The sequence below is a fragment of the Rhincodon typus genome, chromosome 32 (assembly GCF_021869965.1).
Source record: "Rhincodon typus isolate 14 chromosome 32, sRhiTyp1.1, whole genome shotgun sequence".
In the NCBI taxonomy this organism is placed as follows: Eukaryota; Metazoa; Chordata; class Chondrichthyes; order Orectolobiformes; family Rhincodontidae; genus Rhincodon; species Rhincodon typus.
Genome location: NC_063363.1, coordinates 28,966,955 through 28,988,171, shown reverse-complemented (window position 1 = coordinate 28,988,171; position 21,217 = coordinate 28,966,955). Strand labels below are relative to the sequence as shown.

The 21,217-nt window shown below is 41.5% G+C and overlaps 1 protein-coding gene across 10 annotated transcripts in view; it reads left to right on the top strand.

Moving 5' to 3' along the window:
• pknox2 (pbx/knotted 1 homeobox 2) overlaps positions 1 to 21,217 on the top strand; it is a 400,561-nt gene that overhangs the window by 350,334 nt on the left and 29,010 nt on the right. For all 10 annotated transcript variants that reach the window (XM_048615463.1, XM_048615462.1, XM_048615465.1 and 7 more), the window contains one exon: positions 4,102 to 4,199. In XM_048615463.1, the coding sequence (XP_048471420.1) occupies positions 4,102 to 4,199 (98 nt within the window). The remainder of the gene's footprint in view (positions 1 to 4,101; positions 4,200 to 21,217) is intronic.

Here is a 21,217-nt window from a genome sequence, read left to right as displayed (position 1 = left end):
GTTAGTGAGAATGAAAATGGAGCACCTAAAAATCAAGAAATAACCTTGTGTGGGGGAGGAGTGAGGTATAAAATCCTTTGTCTCCTGTTCGTAGTATCTGCAGCATTTTACTCCATGCAGGGCATGTGTGGTTGGTTTCAATTTAAAATGAGAAAATACTTGCCACTCAATTATAAAGTATATATATTTTTCTTATCAGAGCTCATTTGTATGGATAGAAATTGCAGGTAAACGGGTTGAAGTTAATTTACTGGCAAGTATTTTGAATTTTAATCTTGGAAGTTAATCCAAGAGTTATGCAAAGGTAGAAAACATTATTGTTATTTGAAGATGTTCTAATTTGCACACAGAATTATTATTTGCAGTGTTTTTTGTGGAAAATCAAATCTCTCGGGGGTGTTGTTGCTGTCCAGTTATCGCATTGGGCCAGGTTCAAAAAAGCAGTACTGGTTGCTTAACATGAATGCCCAAGTTATATACAATTGTCTAATAAAGTTGTGGTTATCATGTATATTGTGCAGCAACCTGAGCTTTATAAATAGAGGCCTAGAATACATAAGCCAATCAGTTTTGGTAAACTTGTATAACATACCCAATATGAATATGGTTCTGAATTCTGAGCACTCAAACGATATACTGGGGAGAGGAGAGCATATGTAGGGGAGAATAGAGTCATTAGGGGCCTGGTAACAGGAGCATTGCCAGGCGCCATGATTTATCTCCCTGGCTCCAGTGAGATGACCACTCGGTATAGGTAAAAGTAAAGTCACCATAGTCCTACCAGACCATAGCACTGCTATCCCATTGGAGAGACAGAAACAACTGGTGATAGTTTAACCTGAGAGTCATCATGCCTCAGGTGAGAGAGAAGTTGAGGAGAGCCCTTCATGGTAACCTCACCCAGTGTAGGAATTGAATGCATGCTGTTGGTATTACACTGCATTGCAAAACAGCTGTCCAGCCACCTAAGCTAACTGATCCCCCACTGGGTATAGTTTTATGGTTGGCCTTGGCATCATAGGGTATCTTGCTGGCAGAAGCATTAACTTCTCAGGTTGCACCATCCTAAGGAAGAAGAAGAAACTGAACATGATTTTGAAGAAAACATGGAAGTTGAGGAACAAGAAGAGAAATGTATATCAGATTTTTGAAACAGAACCTTCTGTTTCTAGAAAAAGGAACTGAGGAAGTAATTGTCAGCAAGCCATCTTTTTAAGCACTGTGTAATCTTTAACCTTTTGCACAGTTAAGGCAAGCTGTATGGCATCTTGAACTATGTTGAGATTGACTGCTAAATTGTTTAATATTTACAATATTGATTGATTGATTGTTACTTTCACATTAATGTGTAATCGTACTAATGCACATCCAATGTCTTTTTGCACAATTACATGAACAATTTGAAGTTTTCCACAGGAACAAAAGATTTAGCAACATTATAGTCTTTTTGTTTGGTCTTTATGCTGTTACAAATATGTACTAGACACACTCAGATTGATCCTTGGTCTAAAGATTTGTACAAGCTTATAGACCGCCCTCTTCTAATTATTGAGCATTTCAATTTAAAAATAATCAGCAGCACAGCTTTATGTTTTAAACAATGTAAAATGATAATTTATTACATAAATCGCTGAAGGTTATGCATATAAAAGTTAGCTATTAGCTAAAATACAGATGCAAAGATTTGAAGCAAGTAAGGATGAAAATTAAGTGTAAAAATTAAAATCCAGTCAGTCCCTAATATTGTTACAGACGTGGCTTGCTTGTACATTCCATTTATGAATTGAAGGGTTGAAACTTGAGGTCAGATCTAACATCTGCAACAGCTTCTGTAGTTGAATCGTTGGAGGTTGCTCCCATGGTGGAATAAGCAGAACAGGTCCTGGGAGTGAATGAAGGCTTCTATGTTTCAATTTTACAACACTATGAATGAAGGGTTCTATGTTTCAATTTTACAACACTGCAGGCAGTGGCTTTTGATAGCCTGATTCCATGCAGAAGTGCTTGAGCTTGGTTCTGGAAACCACCTCTGTCTCCCAGTTGAGAAGCAGTTGCTGTTTCAAAATGTCACCTTCATGGTGTTCAGATTGCCCCCTCAAAAATGCCTGTCCTCAATCAAATAAAATAGGAGCAAATTAATATTGAATCAGTGCTCCACTAAAAAAAAAGACAGCTTTATTCTGTCTTGGGAGGGTTTGCGGGGTAGTGGAAAAGAGGGGAATTATTTCGCAACATGGCTCTGGAGTCACATGCAGGATAGATTATGTTGGAGTAATATTATGTGAAGGCCTTTATAAATCAGTTGAGGTTTCATGATAAATGTCTGCTTTCTGGTGATAAACCAAGTATTATCTAGATCTATTGAATTTGCTTTTACAATATGCCATGATATGATTTGTACATACAAAATCAAAGTTGTTTCAGATCTGTAAGATAACCATTTGGTTACAATGCCCATTTCTGATGCAAGCTTTTAATCATCACCAACAATCTTTGTTGCCCCTGGCTTGTTGTATGTTTCTCATTCACAGACTTTTAAACCAGCTTGGGACAGTGAGAAACTGCAAACATTTTGGCACCATATTAAAGAAGTGTTTAAGCTATTTTTGTATAGCTTATGGTTATAAAAGTATTGAACAAGCTTTGTAACAACTGTGATCTAATTTAATGATTTTATAGTGTTCCTTTGAAATAAAATTTTATTTTTATGTACATGTTGGATTGAAGGGAAAATTAAGTAAAGCTTTTGCTTCCTTCATTTGTTTTCAGTTGCTTTACTTGACTAGTTTGTAAATATACTTAAGTTGTTAACTAGTATTTAAATTCATTTAGGCAAAATCCAGGCATACCCTTTCTGGTTAGTTTTATTTCAATTGATAACACACCATTAAACTCAGCCATCTCCTGGCTGACTCCTTATATGCATTTTAATAAGTATTTTTAATTTTAACCTGGATATGTTAGGTTACACTCTGGGGTAGGTGAATCATGATCTGGACCTTCTGATCCAGAGGTAGGGATACCACCTCTGTGCCACAAGGCTCTTTATATGTTTAAACAGAATTAACTAATTAGTTCACACATGTTGTCTTAAAAACTGAAACTGCTGCAGAAATTTGGCAGGTCTGGCTGTGTCTCTGTAAAGAGAAATAGAGTTAGCATTTCAAGTCCAGCATGACTCAACTCCAGAAGTCTGAGTTCTGAAGAATAGTCATACTAGTCTCGAAATGTTAACTCTGTTTCTTTCTGTTGCCAGACCGGCTGAGTTTCTCCAGTTCCTTCTGTTTTTAGTTCAGATCTCCAGCATCTGCAGTATTTTACTTTTAGCTGTTTGACTTACTCCCTTTCACTGCTGGGTATTCAGCATTCTATTAGCAAAATTAGAAACTAACATCTTATACATACAGATTTCCTATACAAACATGGAGGAGGTTCTTTATCTTTTGAAATTAGTTCTGTGGCAAGTTTCAACTCAATCACATTAAAATTGGCATAACCATTAAGTTCTATAGCAAACTGATTAACCATTTCCCTGTGGCACAGAGTGATGAGAAACAAGCTCATGACAATAGTGTTAGGAACCTGATCTCAGATAACAAGAGGAAGGAAGTTAGTTTTGAAGGGGATGGCGCGTTCATGCCAGTCCCCTGCTTCCAACTTAAGGGGAGCAATGTCACGGTTGTCTGAGTGGCACAACTGTATGGTTAGTTTCCCAAAGGATGGTTAATCTCTGGCAGGAGTTAGATATACTGCTGTTTGGATCTCTGGCTGGCAGTTGCTTTCCTCAAGAACTGAAAAACAGATGAATTATCATAACTTATTTACCCTTCTAATACTTTGACTGCTCTACTTGTTTCATCGGCCTCACTCGCATGATTTTGTTTGGGTTTCCTTTTGTTCCCCTTGACTTTCCTGGTGTGTTTCTGCCAGTTTTTCCAGTTGTTTTTGTCTGACAACCAGCCCCCCTGCACCCCCGCAAAGGCTTTTCAGCATCAGTTGACAATGGAGTGAGAAATCTGCACTATTTAGAAGCAAGTTTGTATTCATCAGAGCGAAGTGAAAAAGCACTAATGTTGTCTTTTGTACCATATTACTTCACAGGTGGAACAATCTACCAGCCAGTAACTATGGTAACCTCTCAGGGTCAAGTGGTGACCCAGGCCATTCCGCAGGGTACAATACAAATCCAGAACACACAGGTGAGAGATGTGGACAGTTTCTGTCATTTTATTTTATGTTTTGGCCCTTGAGGCCGCTGAGGGAAACATCGTCAAACTAAGTCAAAAGTCTGAATTTTCTGGAGATTGAATTAGATTAGTACCAGAGACCAGGAAAGCACTTAAAGGGCAGTCACTTGGTCCTCCTCAAGGCGAACAATTTTCTTTTGCAAGAATATACTTTATTCATAAAGTATCTACAAGTGCATCATGAAACATTTCAAGTCAGCCATTACAGAAAACAAAATACCATTTATCCGGATTGTGCGCTTTGCACACTTTGTGTCTCAATCTAATTGCACAGTTGTGACATTAATTAAATGTGACATTAACTATGTGCATTCTGTTACAAGCATACCAAGAGGTTGCATAAGTAACCAGCCCCTTGCTACATTATTTAGAAAGGCCTTAGACAAAGGCCTTTCCTCACCGTGCCTTTGTAACAGCTGCCCCAAGCATTAGTGTAACCCTCAGCACATAGTCCTGGACCTTAGAATGTGTCAGTCTGCAAAATTTGGTTCAGGATTGTGCTTTACACTGGAAGGTCAAAGAGCATCTTTCACCACGTCGATAGTCCTTCAGGTCCAGTCGATGTTTGTCTCAGTGTGTGTGTCTGTAAACAGTCTGTGTGGCACAGAGTCCTGAGTCACGGAGCTGCTCGGGATGAACCACAATACAAGCCACTGCATCTCCTCCTAGATCTTCCTTGCAAACATTCCAGAGATGCACAACTGTCTTGTCACCACCTCAGGCATCTCAAGCGCAGCATATTGTGGCGCAGAGAGTCTGGGCACGAGTGAACGATTCGACAGGTAGTGCCCCTCTCACCACTGGCCAAGCTACTTCTTGGTGCTTGTTTGAAATTTCTGGTTATGCACTATTCTGCAAATGACAGTCTGCTCAGTGAGCCAACCAGCAGGCTTGACTGTCTCCTTTTCCAACAGGGCCTTGAGGATATTACATGCTGACTATTGCCTGATGGATTTGTTGTCAAAGATTTTTCTCTGAAGGACAGGTGATATGGCATAGTCCAGCTATTTGGAGCGTTCTGCAGTAATGTGGCCAGACCCATCTTTCACAACACCAGGGACATGTAGAACCACAGCATGTGGTGACACTCTGAGCTAATGCTGGACACAATTATTAACAATGATTCTCATTGGGCACAGTCATTTATGTGGTCCTGACTGTACTCCTATGAAAGAATCACGAAGACAAGACACTGAGTGAGAAAATAATGAGCAGGATATTAACTATAACTCTGTGAGACAATTATTAGTACAGGGTACTTTCTGTACCACAGTCTATAGGTGTGCGGCTGGAAAAGCACAGCAGGTCAGACAACATTTGAGGAGCAGCAAAGTCAATATTTTGGGCTGACACCCTTCGTCAGGACTGGAGAGGGGGTGGGGAACCCAGAAGTAAATAGCGGCTGGGGAAAGGCTATAAGAGATGGTGATAGGTGGATGCAGGTAGGAGTTATTCTGATTGGTCTGTGCGAAGGGTGGAGCAGATAGGTGAGTAGGAAGATGGACAGGTTGGGGAGGTGAGGGAGTGTGGGAGGTGAAATTAAAATGGATGGCAACGCCTTCCATTCCCCTGACAACATGTCCATCCTTGGCTTCCTCCACTCTCACTGGAACTACAACACCTGATAATTTGCTTTGGGAGCTTACAGCCCAATGGCCTCAACATTGACTTCACTAGCTTCAAAATCGCTCCACCCCCAGCCTTATCCGATGTCTAGCCCTCCCCTTCACCTCCCTGACCTGACCTAACCTGTCCAACTTCCTACTCACCTATCCACTCCACCTTTCCCACAGTCCAATCACAATACCCCCAACCTGCATCCACCTATCACCATCTCTCATACCCTTCCCCCAGCCCCAGCCCCTCCGTCTATTTATTTCTGGGCTCCCCTCCCCCTCCCTTGTTCTAACGAAGGTTTTCGGCTCGAAACGTTGATTTTCCTGCACCTTGGATGCTGTCTGACCTGCTGTGCTTTTCCAGCCTCCCACCTATAGACCCTAGTTTCCAGCATCTCCAGTCCCTATTGTCTCCAAGTCACTTTCTGTACCATAGCAGGTTGTTTGCACCTGAAGGAGATAAAGTGCAACAACATGAAATTAATAGCAAATGTGAAAAGTAGCAGCTATCGCAAGTAAAACTGTTATTGAGCAGTCCAGGACATGGGGACTGATTATCCCATTTTGCTGTTTGGGAGGCTTTACAGCATTGCATAGTAACTGCTGCATTTGCCTATATAATGACACCATACCTAAAAAGCAACTTATCACTTGCATGGTTCTGAAATGTTTAGAGCATCTTTGAGAATCTGCATATCACTAAGTACCTGCAGATTAGTTGTCATATTCACCAGCACATGGCGACTGGGTAATAGAACGGTTTAAGAGTTGGCCTTTTATTTGCAATTTGATTGAAATTCAATTGAAACTGGGATAGCACACTGTTATGTTGGCTGGCCTTTTTAATTCTGATTAAATGAAGTCATGTAACCCTGAATTCAGTTCCTACTGAGATCGAGCTCACAGAATACATTGCTAATTCACGCTAAGTTGGCAAACTGGCTTACATTGCCAAAGTTGCATTACTTGTCCTGTAACTTTTTACAGTTGGGCTACACTTATGACGAGCACTGCAGGCCTATGGGGGTCAGATAGAAGGCATTTTTCAGTGCTAAATCAGAATGTGTTTCATGTTTATGGCAGCAGCCTCATCAACCCTCACCTCAAGCAAAAATTCTACACAAAATGAAGATTTCAGTAGAATGGTACAGGAAAGGCTTAGCAATAGCAAAGATTTACATTCAATCAAACAGATTGCATGCGGTCAAATACTTCACTGTATGCTTACTGTGGAATGGGGTTGGTGGCAGCTATTTGACACTGGCTGTAATTGTTTCAGTACCATGCTATACAGCAGTAACCACAGTAGGGCTTGATCGCACTAATTAAAACCATTTTAATCAGAGCAAAGTTCTCCTTGCATGTTTTTGTGGTGGAGAAGGGTGGCAGTGGGTGGGGATGGGGTGGTTTGCTGGGTTGAGGGAACATGTTAATTCGGAAATCATACAGAAGGTGACTGTTTCTTAGTGACTTTCACCTGATTCTCCTACACTGACGCCTCATTAATTTGTTTTTGCATAAATAGAATTCTGCTGTCTTTACAAGTGCAACAATTCATTAGCACTTGCTGAGGCAATCATTGGAAGTTTTCAGGACTGTGAAGAAATATAAGTTATCTTTCTAAAAATTACTTGTCATATTCATATGTAGTGCACAGTCTTAAAGGGGCCTTATTGAAATTGCATTCTGAACTTCTATATATGTATGAGAAAGGAGGTGGTGAGCCCAAGGTGGTGAAGATGTCCTGGAACACCAGTCAAAAGGAGAAGACTATACGTAAGTTGTCCTCACCTTTGGATATATTTCACTCAAAATATTACATAGGAACAAGAGGAGTAATTTAGCAGCACCGACTTCTACCTGTTTGGTGCATTTCACAGAATCCCTGCAGTGTAAGAAGCAGGCCGTTTGGTCCACACCGACCCTCCAAACAGCATCCCACCAAACCCACCCAATCCCTATAACCCTACATTTCCCACGGCTAATTCACCTAACCTGCACATCTTTGGACTGTGGAAGGAAACTGGAGCACCCAGAGGAAACCCACGCAGATACAGGGTGTTTATGCAAACTCCACACAGTCACCCAAGGCTGGAATCGAACCCAGGTCCCTGGTGTTGTGAGGCAGCGTGCTAACCACTGAGCTGCCATGCCATGCTGCCCCATTTAATGCAATAAAACACACCAAGATGCTTCATAGTAGTGTTTCTAAACAAAACTTGACACCAAGTTACATAAATCAGTACTCGGCAGATGAGCAGAAACTTTGTCGAAGAGATGGGTTTAGAGAGTGTTCTAAAAGACGAAGGAGAGGCAGAGGTATTCAGGGAGGAAATTCCTGAGCCTTAGGGTCTTGACAATGGCAGACAGGGCTGCCGGTGATGAAGTGACTCAACGCTGAGGAGGTTGTAATTGGAGGACCATGAGGCATCTCTGACACTCGAGACCGGAGGAGGTTGCAGAGGTAGGATGGGACCAGAATATAAATTGAAGAACTGCAGATGCTGGAGCTCTGAAACCTGCATAAACAGAAATTGTTGGAAAGCTCAACAGGTCTGGCAGCATTTGTGGAGAGAAGAAAGCAGCAGAGCTTTGGGTGACTGCGTAAACTGAGGCTAGAGCAAGGGAGTCCAGTGAGTCTTCTTCAGTATGTTTCCTTCAGAATTGCTGAAAACAAGAAAGTTGGTTTTAAACTCGAAGCACTGTGTAACTGGGCACCAATGTAGGTCAATGAGTATGGGGGTGACATGTTAACAGATCTCAGTACGAGTTAACTAACATAGAATGCTGGACAAATTCAGCAGGTCTGGCAGCATCAACTTCCAAGTTCCGAAGAAGAGTGGTACCAGACTTGAAACATTAACTGTTTTCCTGTCTACAGATGCTGCCAGACCTGCTGAGTTTCACCAGCACTTTGTATTTTTGTTGCACGTTTTCAGCATCCACAATATTTTACTTTTATTAGTATGAGCTAAGCTGTGGGCAGGCGAGTTTTGGGTGACTGTAAGATGAAGGTAGAACAAGGCAGACATGTCAGTTGTGCATTAGGATAGTCAAGTCTAGAGAAGACATAACATAAATGTAAGTTTCAGCTGCAAATGGACTGAAGCACAGGTGAAGTAAGGCAGTATTACACAAGTGGAAATATGAAGCCTTGATGATGGGTCATGTCTGTGACTAGAAACTCATCTTAGGGTCAAATAGTTATTTATAGTTTGGCTTATTCTCAAAGAGTTGGCACGGAAAAGGATTAACTTGATGGTTGGGAGATATATTTTGTGATAGGGACTGAAGACAATAGCTTCAATCTTCACAATATTTTCCTGGATGAAATTTCTGCACATCTAGTACTGGATGTCAGACAAGTAGCATGACAACTTAGAGACAGGGGAGGGTTAAGTGAGGTGGAGGTGAGGTAGGTTGGATCCCATTTTCAGGTGATGTTGCCTCGGGGCAGAGTGTAGATCAGACATAGGAGTATGCCAATGATCAGCTTGGGAGACACAAGCAGTAACTATGAGCAAGTTGTAGATGAAGCCATTATAGGTCATTCTGTAGCTAAGAGTAAATAGGTATAAATGGAACCAAGCATTGCAATACACTTCGATCAATGGCAATAAAGAGGCAAGGGAGAACAATGTTGTGGTCAGCGATGTCAAGGCTGCCGAAGTGTCAGGCACATAAGTGTTAGGAACAGGAGAAAGCCTTTGAAATCTGTTCCACCATTGAATAAGGTCTTGGCTGATCTGGTTGTGGTCTTGACTCCAGTTTCCTTTCTGCCCATAAACCCTTGACTCACTCACCTATCAAAAATCTAACAGTCTTGACTAAATTTAGTGAATTTTTATTTGTGGAAGAGAATTCCACAGACTAAAACCCCTCTGAAAGGAAGAGAAGAAAAGAGCCTGTAGGATAATCATATGGTGTCTGTGACTCTGACCTTTTGTTCTACGTGAATTTGAGGTGGTTCTGCACCATCCTCCCTTGTTAGTTGTGAAATGAGTCCTGCTTCATGGAAAATTTGGATGAGTGGTGGCTTAGCAATGTTGTTCTCATTTTTCTTCTGACAACAATCTATGCTGGTGATGGTAACCCCATATCCAGAGATGTAGCTCTAAGGTAACTTGGTGAAATCCAAATCTTGTTTTATTTTCGTATACTTCAGGATGATTGGTTTAATGCTGCAAACCATTCAATTGGCAAGACCATTTGATCAGGATAATGTGGCTCAGATATCCCTGAAAAGTTTTCCTTTATACTGTGGCCCGTTGTCAGAAATGATTTCTTCAGATGCGCTGAAAAGACTGAAAATAGCACTCGATGTGCTTGCCATGGACATGCTTGAAGTTTTCTTTACTTGTCTGACAATTGGAAATTTGAAGAAGTAATTGGTGACCAAGATTAACTCGTTTACCTTCGCCAGCTGTTCTCCAAATAGGTCAGTAGTGAATTTGAACCAAGGGACTGACAGAATTTCATGAACTGCAGAAATTTTCGATGTTGCTGACGGTTCTGCAATGCTCCCACCTCCTTGGTAAAGTTTCAGTGTTGCTGTAAATCCCTGGACATTAGACCATATTACACACTAGCTGTGAACAGCAAAATGATGGATACCAAAATCCCACAACTGCCACTATGTAATAATATTCTTGTATAACATGTTTACTTAAAGATCTCTAGTAGGTTTATTTACAGCTAAACTAATACATTACATCTTCGGACACACATCCCATTCCCCGCATACTGCAGCACAGAGGATCTGCAGTCACGTAACGACAACATTTGTGTACTTGGCTCATTTGCATGTTGATCTCTTGAAGTGACATCACTCCAAAGGTGATAATACAGTACCATTTAGGGGTCGGAAGAGGGATGTGATGATGGCAGGTTTGAATATGAGGCGGGCTGTACCTGACGATAAAATTATGTTCACAATATTAATTAATATGGGAACTAGGAAGGGAGGTAAAGTACACTGAAGTTTAATAGAAATAAGCCAAAGGCAGCAGGAGGTGGATCTCGAGAACAAGATGAGCTCAAATCAAGACGAGGATGGAGAAACTTGAGAAAGCTGTGAGTTTGAGCCTTGGAAGAGGAGAACGTTGGAAGGATTTTGGTTCAGTGAACGTTGGTGGAAAAGGAGGATTGTACCAGAGGGAGCTGATGGGACACAATGTTGACATGCTGGCTGTCAACTTCTCCTGTTGACCCAGTCCTGCAATTCCATGGATTCTGACCATCCTCTGCCAGGCATCAGTTATCATATGATCCTTGATATGACAGATTATTTAACTGTGGAATATCACAGGCTTTCCCTAATCCTGAATGAGCTTCATCTGTGTTATTTACGCAAGTTCCACTGATAGCTGAAACTGGTTCATTTTTATTCTACCCCTCAGTTCAACTATTCTGAAACCATTTCACCAGCTGAGCTGGTACTTTTCCTCCTAATCTATGCTAGGTCATCACACTGAATGAAAATGTGACCTTCTTGGACCGTTAGGTCAGTAGAATTACTAACTGAGGTATCCCTTTGCACAGATGGCACCATTTCTGAAAATCCCAAGCCCTGCAGCCTTTTAGTTACTCTAAACCACTTCTATGTTGTAGGTATGGATACGACGATCTGCTCAGTTACAAGCAGTCAACATTAGATGTATTCTTTAGTTGCTGGCTCACTGGTGTTTCCAGAGAGAAGCTGAACAAAGGCTTCGATCTGACAAGTCACTTTGGATTGTTGTGATTGACATTTTTTTTCAGCACGAGGGAGCATCATTCTGTCTCAAAGATGAGATGTTAAGGCAAAGGCACATCTGCCCTCTCCTCAGGGAACATCAATGGTTCAAAGACCCGATTTGAAGAAGAAAAGGGGAGTTTTTTCCATCTTGGCTAGCATTTAAAACAAGATAGACAATCAGTTCTTTATTTAGTTGCTGTTTATGGGGCCATCCTATGTGCAGATTGTTTGCTGCATTTCCTATGACTGTGTCTACACTCATTTCAGTTGCTGTAAAGGGTCTTGGGATCTTCTGAAGTGATTACATTCCTGGGTGCTGGCTTTTCATTGCTGCCTCACTACTTGTATATTACTGAATGGCCCCTTTGCTCCTTTGGCCTGTGCAGAGCAGCCCGAGGCTTGTCGTTACCAATTTGAGGCTTAAAACATTCCCACTCCTCTAACATGTGACCCAAAACATTCACATTGTCCTACTGGCTTTACTTACTAAATAGTCAGTTAAGTTATTCCCTCTTGGGCTGAATTCTGCTGGTTTAATGTATCTGAACTGTTAAAGCATTGTTCATTTCCCAGAAGTGCATTTAAATTTTTTTTTAAATTCCCAAGGAACACACTGTGTTGAAAGGCATATCACCATTTTGTCCAAATCACTCTCTTTTATCTCTGAGCAGTTATACGTTCAACTTTTTCTTTAGTCCCTTCATGCTGCCTGATCCTGTGAGTTTTGATTGTATTGGTGTGATAACAAAGCACCAATTAACAGAAAGGAACACTGGCTTTTGGACCCATGTGTTTCTGGAGACTAAAGCTGTCAGGGATTTCAAACCCAGTGGCCAAGCCCTTAACAGAGTCCTGTTAATGATATTCCTGTACTACTTTGGTAACAGTACCTTGGAGCTGAGGATGCAATGGAGCTGAATTCAAGTGTGATACAAAAGCCAATAAATATGATTCTATAACTCCTGTAACATGTAATTCCTCAGTCTGGCCAGCTCTGAAAAGAAAGCTAATGTCTGACTGCATGTTTAAGGTTGTCAAAAAATATCTTGTGGTCCTATCATTAAAAAGAATCAGAGTTCTGGTATTCTGGCAGGTTTTCTTTCATTCTTCTTCAACTCATGCAAACAAAATGTCATTTATTGGCCTGTAGATTGTGTGACCTTGCGTGGAAATTGCCTGCAGTGTTTGTCTTAAAGAATGAGTTCATTGGCTGTAAGGGATGTTGGAAGTTCTTGAGGATGTGAAGCTGCTATATAAATGTGATTTCTCCTTCGACTGGTTTCAAGGATTGTGCGTGTATGGAATTGCACAATATGAGAATTCCCAACAAGGCTGTAGTACATGTCCCACGGTTTACGCACTTGTCATCAGCTTGAAGGAGACTTTATGCCAGCTGTGGTACATTTGGTAGTGCACTAACCTCTGAATCAGAAAGTCGTGGGTTCAAGTCCCACTCCACCTTCCAGTAGTAGTAGGAGATATATTGTTGGAGGTACTTTCTTTTGAGTAAGACATTAAACTGGGGCTACATCTGCCTCCTCAAGTGGGCATGAAAGAAACCATGGCACTATTTCAAAGAACAGTGTGGGAGTTATTCATGGTCTTATGGCCATATCTCTGCCTCAATCAACAAAAGTTACAGATCTGCTGATCATTATCACATTGTTGCTTTTGGGATCTTGGAGTGCAAAAGTTGACTGCTTTGTTTGCTACATTACAACGTTCACTACATTTCCAAAGTATTTCATTGGCTATGAAGTATTTTGGAATGCCCAATGGTCATGAAAAGTGCAATATAAATGCATTTTTTTTAGCTTCTGGGGAATCAGAGCTGGTTGATTCATTGAAACCTGTGTGAATTAAGTAGACTTTTAAAAAAAAATTCTTTGCAAGTTGTTTTTGCAGTGCATTGGATAACGTGTTTAGGACATTTGGTACCAATAATCTGCTTTAACCTGAGCTTTGCTTGTTACATAATTTGAAAATACCAAACCGTTAACTTTATTTTTCCATGATTTTATTTCTTCTTGCACCTCCTCTACGTGTGATGATTGAGCTCATTAGCACCTTTTCTTCATAAAATTGAAGCCCTGGGCTCATTGCAGTTATTAAGGAAATAAAATGAACTTGCAGCTTGAAATTGAGCAGCTTTTGTGCCATCTCCTGTATTACCACTGAATCCTTGTGTCTCAAATAACCCTTTACCCACCCCCATTTCCTTGAACATGCTCTTTTCGCTTTTATACCCCTTCACTGCACCCCCCCCAACTTGTCTCTACCACAATCCCCACTTTCCCCTCTCTTCCTGCGTACTGTCTTCCAAATGCTGCCCTCCCTAACCACCCCATCACACTCTGCTTCCACTTCATCACTACACCATAGTCTCTCCCATCCTTCAAACCCCACACTCCCTCAACTTGACAGTTGTTACATCTATAACCTTGTATATCGCAGGGTGTTTTTTTTTAATTGTGTCACCCTGCTGTGAATCTTATTTTCAGGTCTTGTGTGAACACAAGTTCAGTGTGAACAGTGTGTGTTATGAGGAGAAGCTTTCTCCCTGTTGTTATAATTTGTTAACCTGCCTTATTTCCCGTCAAGTGAACATTCAGAACAACATGACACCAAAGTTGGGTGTATAATTAATGCTAAGGAAGACTGCCACAGATTTAACTGACATTAACTGAGCAGAAAGTGTATGCAGTTGGCAAGTGAATTTCAATTAGGGTGAGTGTGTAAAGGTAAATTGGAGTAGAAAGAATAGAGAGGGCTACATGCCTTGAAGAATAATTATAACTGGGACAGAGGAGCAAAGAAATTAGGGTCATGGATACTCAAACCACTAAAAGTAACGATACAGGCCTTAAAAATATAAACAAATAACAAGAGTTCACTTCAAGTGAGGACATTGAAAAGCCATAAAGTGATGATAGACTTGTGTAGAATTTTGGTTTGACTACCTTCATCAGCGTTCTGTGCACAATTCTGGAAAAGTTCCTGACCCTTCCCCACTCCACCCCAGAATGAATCAGAAACCCACTGACAACCGCAGAAAAAGCCTGTCCTGCAGCTATAATGCACTGTGGATATACTACTTTGGTGGAGAGTGGGATTTCTACCCCTCAAAGGGTGGATGTCCCACCCTCTGGCATTGCTTTGTAGTTCTTACTGGCAGGACTTCACCCAGACCCAAGGAGAAGGCCCGATGGAGGCCCAGAACTTGGGGGAAGTGACGGGCATTGGATAGGGTGTGTTATAATGTGGAGGTCGACCCACCTCTGATAACTAAAGCCAAAACACCCAGAGAGACATGCTTCACCCTATAATCTGTTAAAAGAGCCCCAGTCTGTTATAAAGGAGTGGTTAAATACAAATCAAACCCTGACACTCTCTTTATAATCAACAAGTAACAATTTATTTATCTAACTCTAACAGTGAACAAACTAAACGATTAACAGACTGAATAAATCCCTTCTAACTACTAACTACTCCTGAATAAAGCAAGATTCTAACGGTATGCTGTTTCAATAAATACAAGTCCAACTTATATAAAATAAATTTTTTTTAAAAATTAGAATTTAGTCTCTTGAAATTACAGCCAGGTTTCGAGTTCCAAAATGTTCTATGTCTTCTCCGATGAATCATTCTGTCAGGAATGTCTTCTCCGGCAAATTCTTTTGTCAGGAACATTAACTATTTGTGCCATTGTTAACTTTAATTTAGATGACTCTAAGACTTAAAGAATTCTCTAAGAGACTGTGATTCTTCCTTTTAGAGCTGAGAGCTGTTCTGTTGGCAGATGACAGTTGGCTCTCTCCCAATTTTCCAAATGCCCTCATCTTATACCCTTGATGACATAACAGCTTTTTACAATAGGATTGGTCCTATGTTGTCAAAACCACCAGATTTCAATTTAATTGGTTTTTGGTATCTAAGGGCCTGGTTTAAATTAATTGGTTAAATTTGGAAACCTGTTGTCTTGGTAAAAATGCTGCTTTGCCTGCTAACAGTATAGCCTTTTGATACAAATTTTTCAATTCAGGTGATCTGTGCACTGGCAAACCCAAAACCATCTTTTTTGAATCTAAGCGTAGAAAAAGCACATCATCTTTTAAAGGGACCACACACTGCTTTCCCCATAGCACTTTACAAACACCAAATTCTAACACCCTGCCTTCTAATCCACGAGTACTGTACCCAACTTCACAACGGGGGGAGGGGGGTGTGTGGTTTGACAGCCTTTGGGACGGAACCTGGCAGGGGTGGGGAATGATAAAAGACATGGATTTTAAAAATCTGATTATGGAGAGGAAGGAAGGGCATGTACCTCCTGGATGGGATGCCCTGGATGTACACAGGCCACCCTCCAAATATAGTATCCCCAATATGGTATCCCCCACTTCATCCACATACTTTTAAAATCTTCTTTAAGATCATTTCTGCCTGCCTCAACCTTATTATGGCATGGGCAAGGTCATACGGGGGTCAATTGAGTTTTATCAACCTCTGTTTAACCTTTAATGACTATTTACATGGTGGGCACTTTGCCCATTTGTTTTCGGTGAGTGAGCACAGGGATAGGTAGGAAAGTGTTGTACTGGGTGCCCAGCCTGTTTTCTGTTTCTCCACCTTGCCAAAAACACATCTGGTGGCATGTTGTAAAATCTAGCTTCTTGTCTTGAGGCACAGGATAAAAGTGTAATAAAGATTTACAAGGATGTTACCAGAACTGAGAGGCTGTATTTACCCAGGAAAGGTTGAACTGCTGGAGATATTTTAGAGAAGGCTGCAAGATGACCTGGTCAAGGTATTTAAGATTGTGGAACGGTTTGATGGGAATAGATGGAGAGAAGATGCTTCTATTTATGGGGGAGGCCAAACCTAGGACCACGACTAAAAGAGTAGTCACGAGCAGGCAAGACAGAAATCCCAGGCCCGAGCACAGCAGGTCCCCCAGAGCCTGGTTATTGGACCATGGTGTACCCCACCCCTTCCTCTCCAAACCAGTGGTGCTGAATGGCCAGTTTCTGTGTTATACATGCTCCATAATACCCATTGGTAGATGGTTATCTTAATTAAATAGGTATACTTGTTCGAAATAAGAACAGTATTGGTACTGTGCTGTATTTTATAATCAATCTCTATTTATCATAAATATGTAGAAGTGAAATCAATGTGCGAATCTCCTCTGACATTTCTCAGAAAATGAGTTGACGAATGCACTGATTTATCATAAATATCAAAAAAGTGAAAGAGAAAATGGTACAGGAGTTGCAATGCTTGCCGGAAATGCAATGTATGTATTAGACACTGTCTCCTTTGTTTGCTTTCTCTCAAATTTCAACAATGAAGTCATCAAACTAGGTAGTTTTTGAGTTACTATGAATAGCCAACATTGTGTATATTCACACATTGTTTGTACACATCCTTGTGGTTATTTAATAGCAGCTTAAAATGTTTTGAGCAGTGTAACTTGTATGGTTCCCTGTGACTTCTGGCCTCAGACCTCATGGCCTGTCTTTGGAGTGTAATGCACCTCTCCGTTCTCTCCACACGCCATTTAAATGGCTGCATTGATGGAACACCAAGCATCATTTTCAGTTTTTGATTAAATTCTAAACACTGGGAATCATTCTCAGCTTTTGATTAAATTAGAGAGTGAGTGTGTGTGGGGATTGTTTTTTAAACATGTATCCAGGCAGCACCATGCCACCCTCCAGATCTCTCGTAGCACGTTACCAGAGCATGTGGATAACCTACTCATCATAGTCAGTACCTCCGACGTCCAGTATCCTCTCCTTATCTCCAACATTCTCTGCTCCATTCTCAGCCCAATTCCAACCAACCATTGGAACCAACTGGCTGAAGGCAACATTGGAAACTGCCATTAAATTCAGAAGGATCTGCAGGAAGTCAGTACTCCATCTGCTAACTCTCACTGCCCCCTATTCCTTCCAGCCTCTCAATTATTATTGGATACTGAATGTTATTTGGCTACATTGGCATGATTGTACTGCCCTCTCACTCCTCTCCTTCCCAAGCCGGGGATGCTGAGGTACAAGGGGATGATGATACTGTCACTCCAATAGTCATTAACTAGCTCAGCCCCGATCACACACACACCGCCTGCTCTATGCGGTTCAGCTGATCAATGTCTTCAACATCTTGGACATTGGCGAACTACTCTCACTGATTTTGATGAGCAGAATTAGAGCTAGGGTCACAATTCAGTTTTATATCGCAGCTCATGACTTAACAAATGTGACCGCCAAATACGCTGCTGCTAGATGCTGCAACATTCCTGTTCTGACATAACGTAGTTAGTTTGCAAAGAATTTTCTCCAGCTGTAGGTGCTGCAGCCACCAGGTCTGTGTTTCCTTATCCCCAAGGCAACCGTCATGCCTGTACTGTTTCCAACATTTTTTTTCTTCTTCAGGAAGTCGGAATTGTGGTGTCTGCAAAGATTAAAATTCCCCACATGTAGTTGATTAGAAATGATGCCTTTAATTTAGCTATTAGTGTTTGTTATTGTGCAATCTCTGGGTGAGATTGCGATCTGATCTCAGTTTTACAAGTGTGCATGTGATTCCCTGATCTGCGTGGTTCTGTCTGGCGTGGTTTCTCATTGCTATGGATATTCATGAGCACAAATATTGCCTTATTTTTGTGAATGCTGTAGCCAGTGGTATATGGAGAACACTTTTCCATTTCATGGCCTAGTGTCAGTGTCAAGTACTCGCCAGTCAGGGGTGTCACAGTTAAATGCAGCATAAAGCTCTCTTTTTCCTGCCTTTCGCATTACACCTCAGTCACAATCGCAAAGACACTCTAGCTTCAGCATTGAGACTGACCCATTTCACATCACGTCAGTTACTCACAGTTTGGGTTGCCAACTTTGTTTAAATGTATTCCTGGAGGTTTCATCACATAAGTTACTGCCTATAACTGCACCTCCCCATCCTCCACCCAGTGGTCACTATTGGTCACCTGACCTATCCATATGTGCTGTGCACCACCCTCCCAAACAGGCTTGTAGTAACCCAATTGGATGAAATTTGACTGTCAGTCAATCATTTTACTCCATCACCAGTATTTGGACACTAAAGAACATCTCTCCTTGGAGAAGAGAAGGTTGAGCCGAGATGTGATTGAGTGTTCAAGTCCATGAGGTCATCTGGACAGGGTAGATGCGAAGAAAAAGTTTACATAAGTGGAAGGGTCAAGAACCAAAAGGTCACTTATTCAATAGCAACATGAGGGAAATCAGTTTCACGCAGCAAGTGACTAGGATATGCAATGTACTGACCAGAGTGCTGTCAGTACCTGTTGAATTGATGCTATGATAGAGTCATACAGCATGGAAATAAACCCTTCGGTCCATCATGTCCATGCCAACCAAGTTTCCCAAACTTATGTTGATAAGTGTGAGGTCATCCATTTTGGTAGGAATAACAGGAAAATGGACTATTTTTTAAATGATAAAAAATTGAAGCACGCTGCTGTGCAGAGGGTGTCCTTGTGCGTGAATCGCTAAAAGTAGGATTGCAGATGCAGCAGGTAATTAAAAAGGCAACTGGAATTTTGTCTGCCATTGCTACAGGGATGGAGTTTAAAAACAGGGCGGCTATGCTGCAGCTGTATAGGGTCCTGGTGAGGCCACACCTGGAGTATTGTGTGCAGTTTTGGTCTCCTTACTTGAGAAGAGATATACTAGCACTGGAGGGGGTGCAGAGGAGATTCACTTGGTTGATTCCAGAGTTGAGCGGGTTGGATTATGAGGAGAGACTGAGTAGGCTGGGATTATACTCATTGGAATTCAGAAGAATGAGGGGAGACCTTTTAGAAACATATAAGATTATGAAGGGAATAGATAAGGTGGAGGCAGGGAGGTTGTTTCCGCTAGCAGGTGAAACTAGGACTAGAGGGCATCGCCTCAAAATAAAGGGAAGCAGATGTAGGACTGAGGTCAGGAGGAACTTCTTCACCCAAACGGTTGTGAATCTGTGGAATTCCCTGCCCAGAGAAGCAGTTGAAGCTACCTCGCTGAATGTTTTTAAGGCAAGGCTAGATAAATTTTTGAACAGTAAAGGAATTAAGGGTTATGGTGAGTGGGCGGGTAAGTGGAGCTGAGTCTCAAAAAGATCAGCCATGATCTTATTAAATGGCGGGGCAGGCTCGAGGGTCTGGATGGCCTACTCCTGCTCCTAGTTTTTATGTTCTTATGAACCAGTCCAATTTGTCTGCATTTGGCCCATATTCCTCTAAGCCTTTCCTTTTCATGTACCTGCCCAAATGTCTTTTAGATGTTGTAACTATACCTGCATCTACTGCTTCCTCTGGCAGTTTATCCCACATACGAACCACCCTCTGCATGAAAAAGTTGCCCCTCAGGTCCCTTTGAAATCTTCTCCTCCCACGTTAGAAATACACCCCCTAGTTTTGAAAAGACATCCACTATTCACCTTACCTATCCCACTCATGATTTTATCAACCTCTATAATGTCACCCCTCAACCTCTTACACTCCAGTGAAGATCCCAGCGTATCCAGCCTTAACCTTATAACTCAAACCGTCTAGTCCCAGCAACATCCTGATAAATCTTTTTGAACCGTCTCTAATTTAATGATATTCTTCCTATAGCAGAATCAACCAGAACTGCACACAGTACTCCAAAAGTGGCCTCACCAATATCTTGTACAACCTCAACGTGATATCCCAACTCCCATACTCAAATAGTCTGAGCAATGAAGGCAAGCATGCTAAACACCTCCTTAATCACTCTGTCTCTCTGTGACGCAACTTTCAAAGAACTGTGTACCTGAACTCCTAGGTCTCTCTGTTTGACAACACTATCCAGGGCCCTACCATTAAGCGTCCTGCCCTTGTTCACTTTACCAAAATGCAATACCTCACATTTATCCAAAGCTATAAATAGTACAAATATCTCTGCTAGGGACACTGCAATCTGTTCCCTAACTTCGCACAACGTCCTTGGATACACTTGATCAGGTCCTGGAGATTTATCCATTTTTTTTTAAGACCACTAGTACATCCGCTTCTGTAATGTGGACTGTTTTCAAGACATCACTATTTATTTCCCCAAGTTCCCTAGCCTCCAGATCTTTCTTTACAATAAAAACTGATGCAAAATATCAAAGTGCAGTTATATTATTACCTAGAAAGGAAAGATGTGCAAGTTAAGTAGAAAAGGCAGAGGAGTGGCACTAGGTGACTTGCTCCATCAGAGGACCAGCATAGGCATTGAAGGCTGAAAGGCGTCCTTCTCTGTTATGACCATTCTGTGATTCTGGAGATCCCTGGGGGATTGGCCATTGAACAGAGAGGGAGATCATGCATTTAAGCTGCGTCAGATTTGAGTATCAACTCATTTCCGTCTGCCCAGGCTAATTGTGCATAACGTCTTTTAATTTGGCAATGAAGCTGGTCATGTGAGGTAGAAGTCGGAGACTGGAGATCTTGGTAGTGGGAATAATATTTTAACCCTAGAAATCAGCCAAGCATCAGCTCAGTCTTGAATCTCAGATTTTTGACAGAAAAACGTGTCTAACCCACCCAGAGATAGTAGGAACTGCAGATGCTGGAGAATCTGAGATAA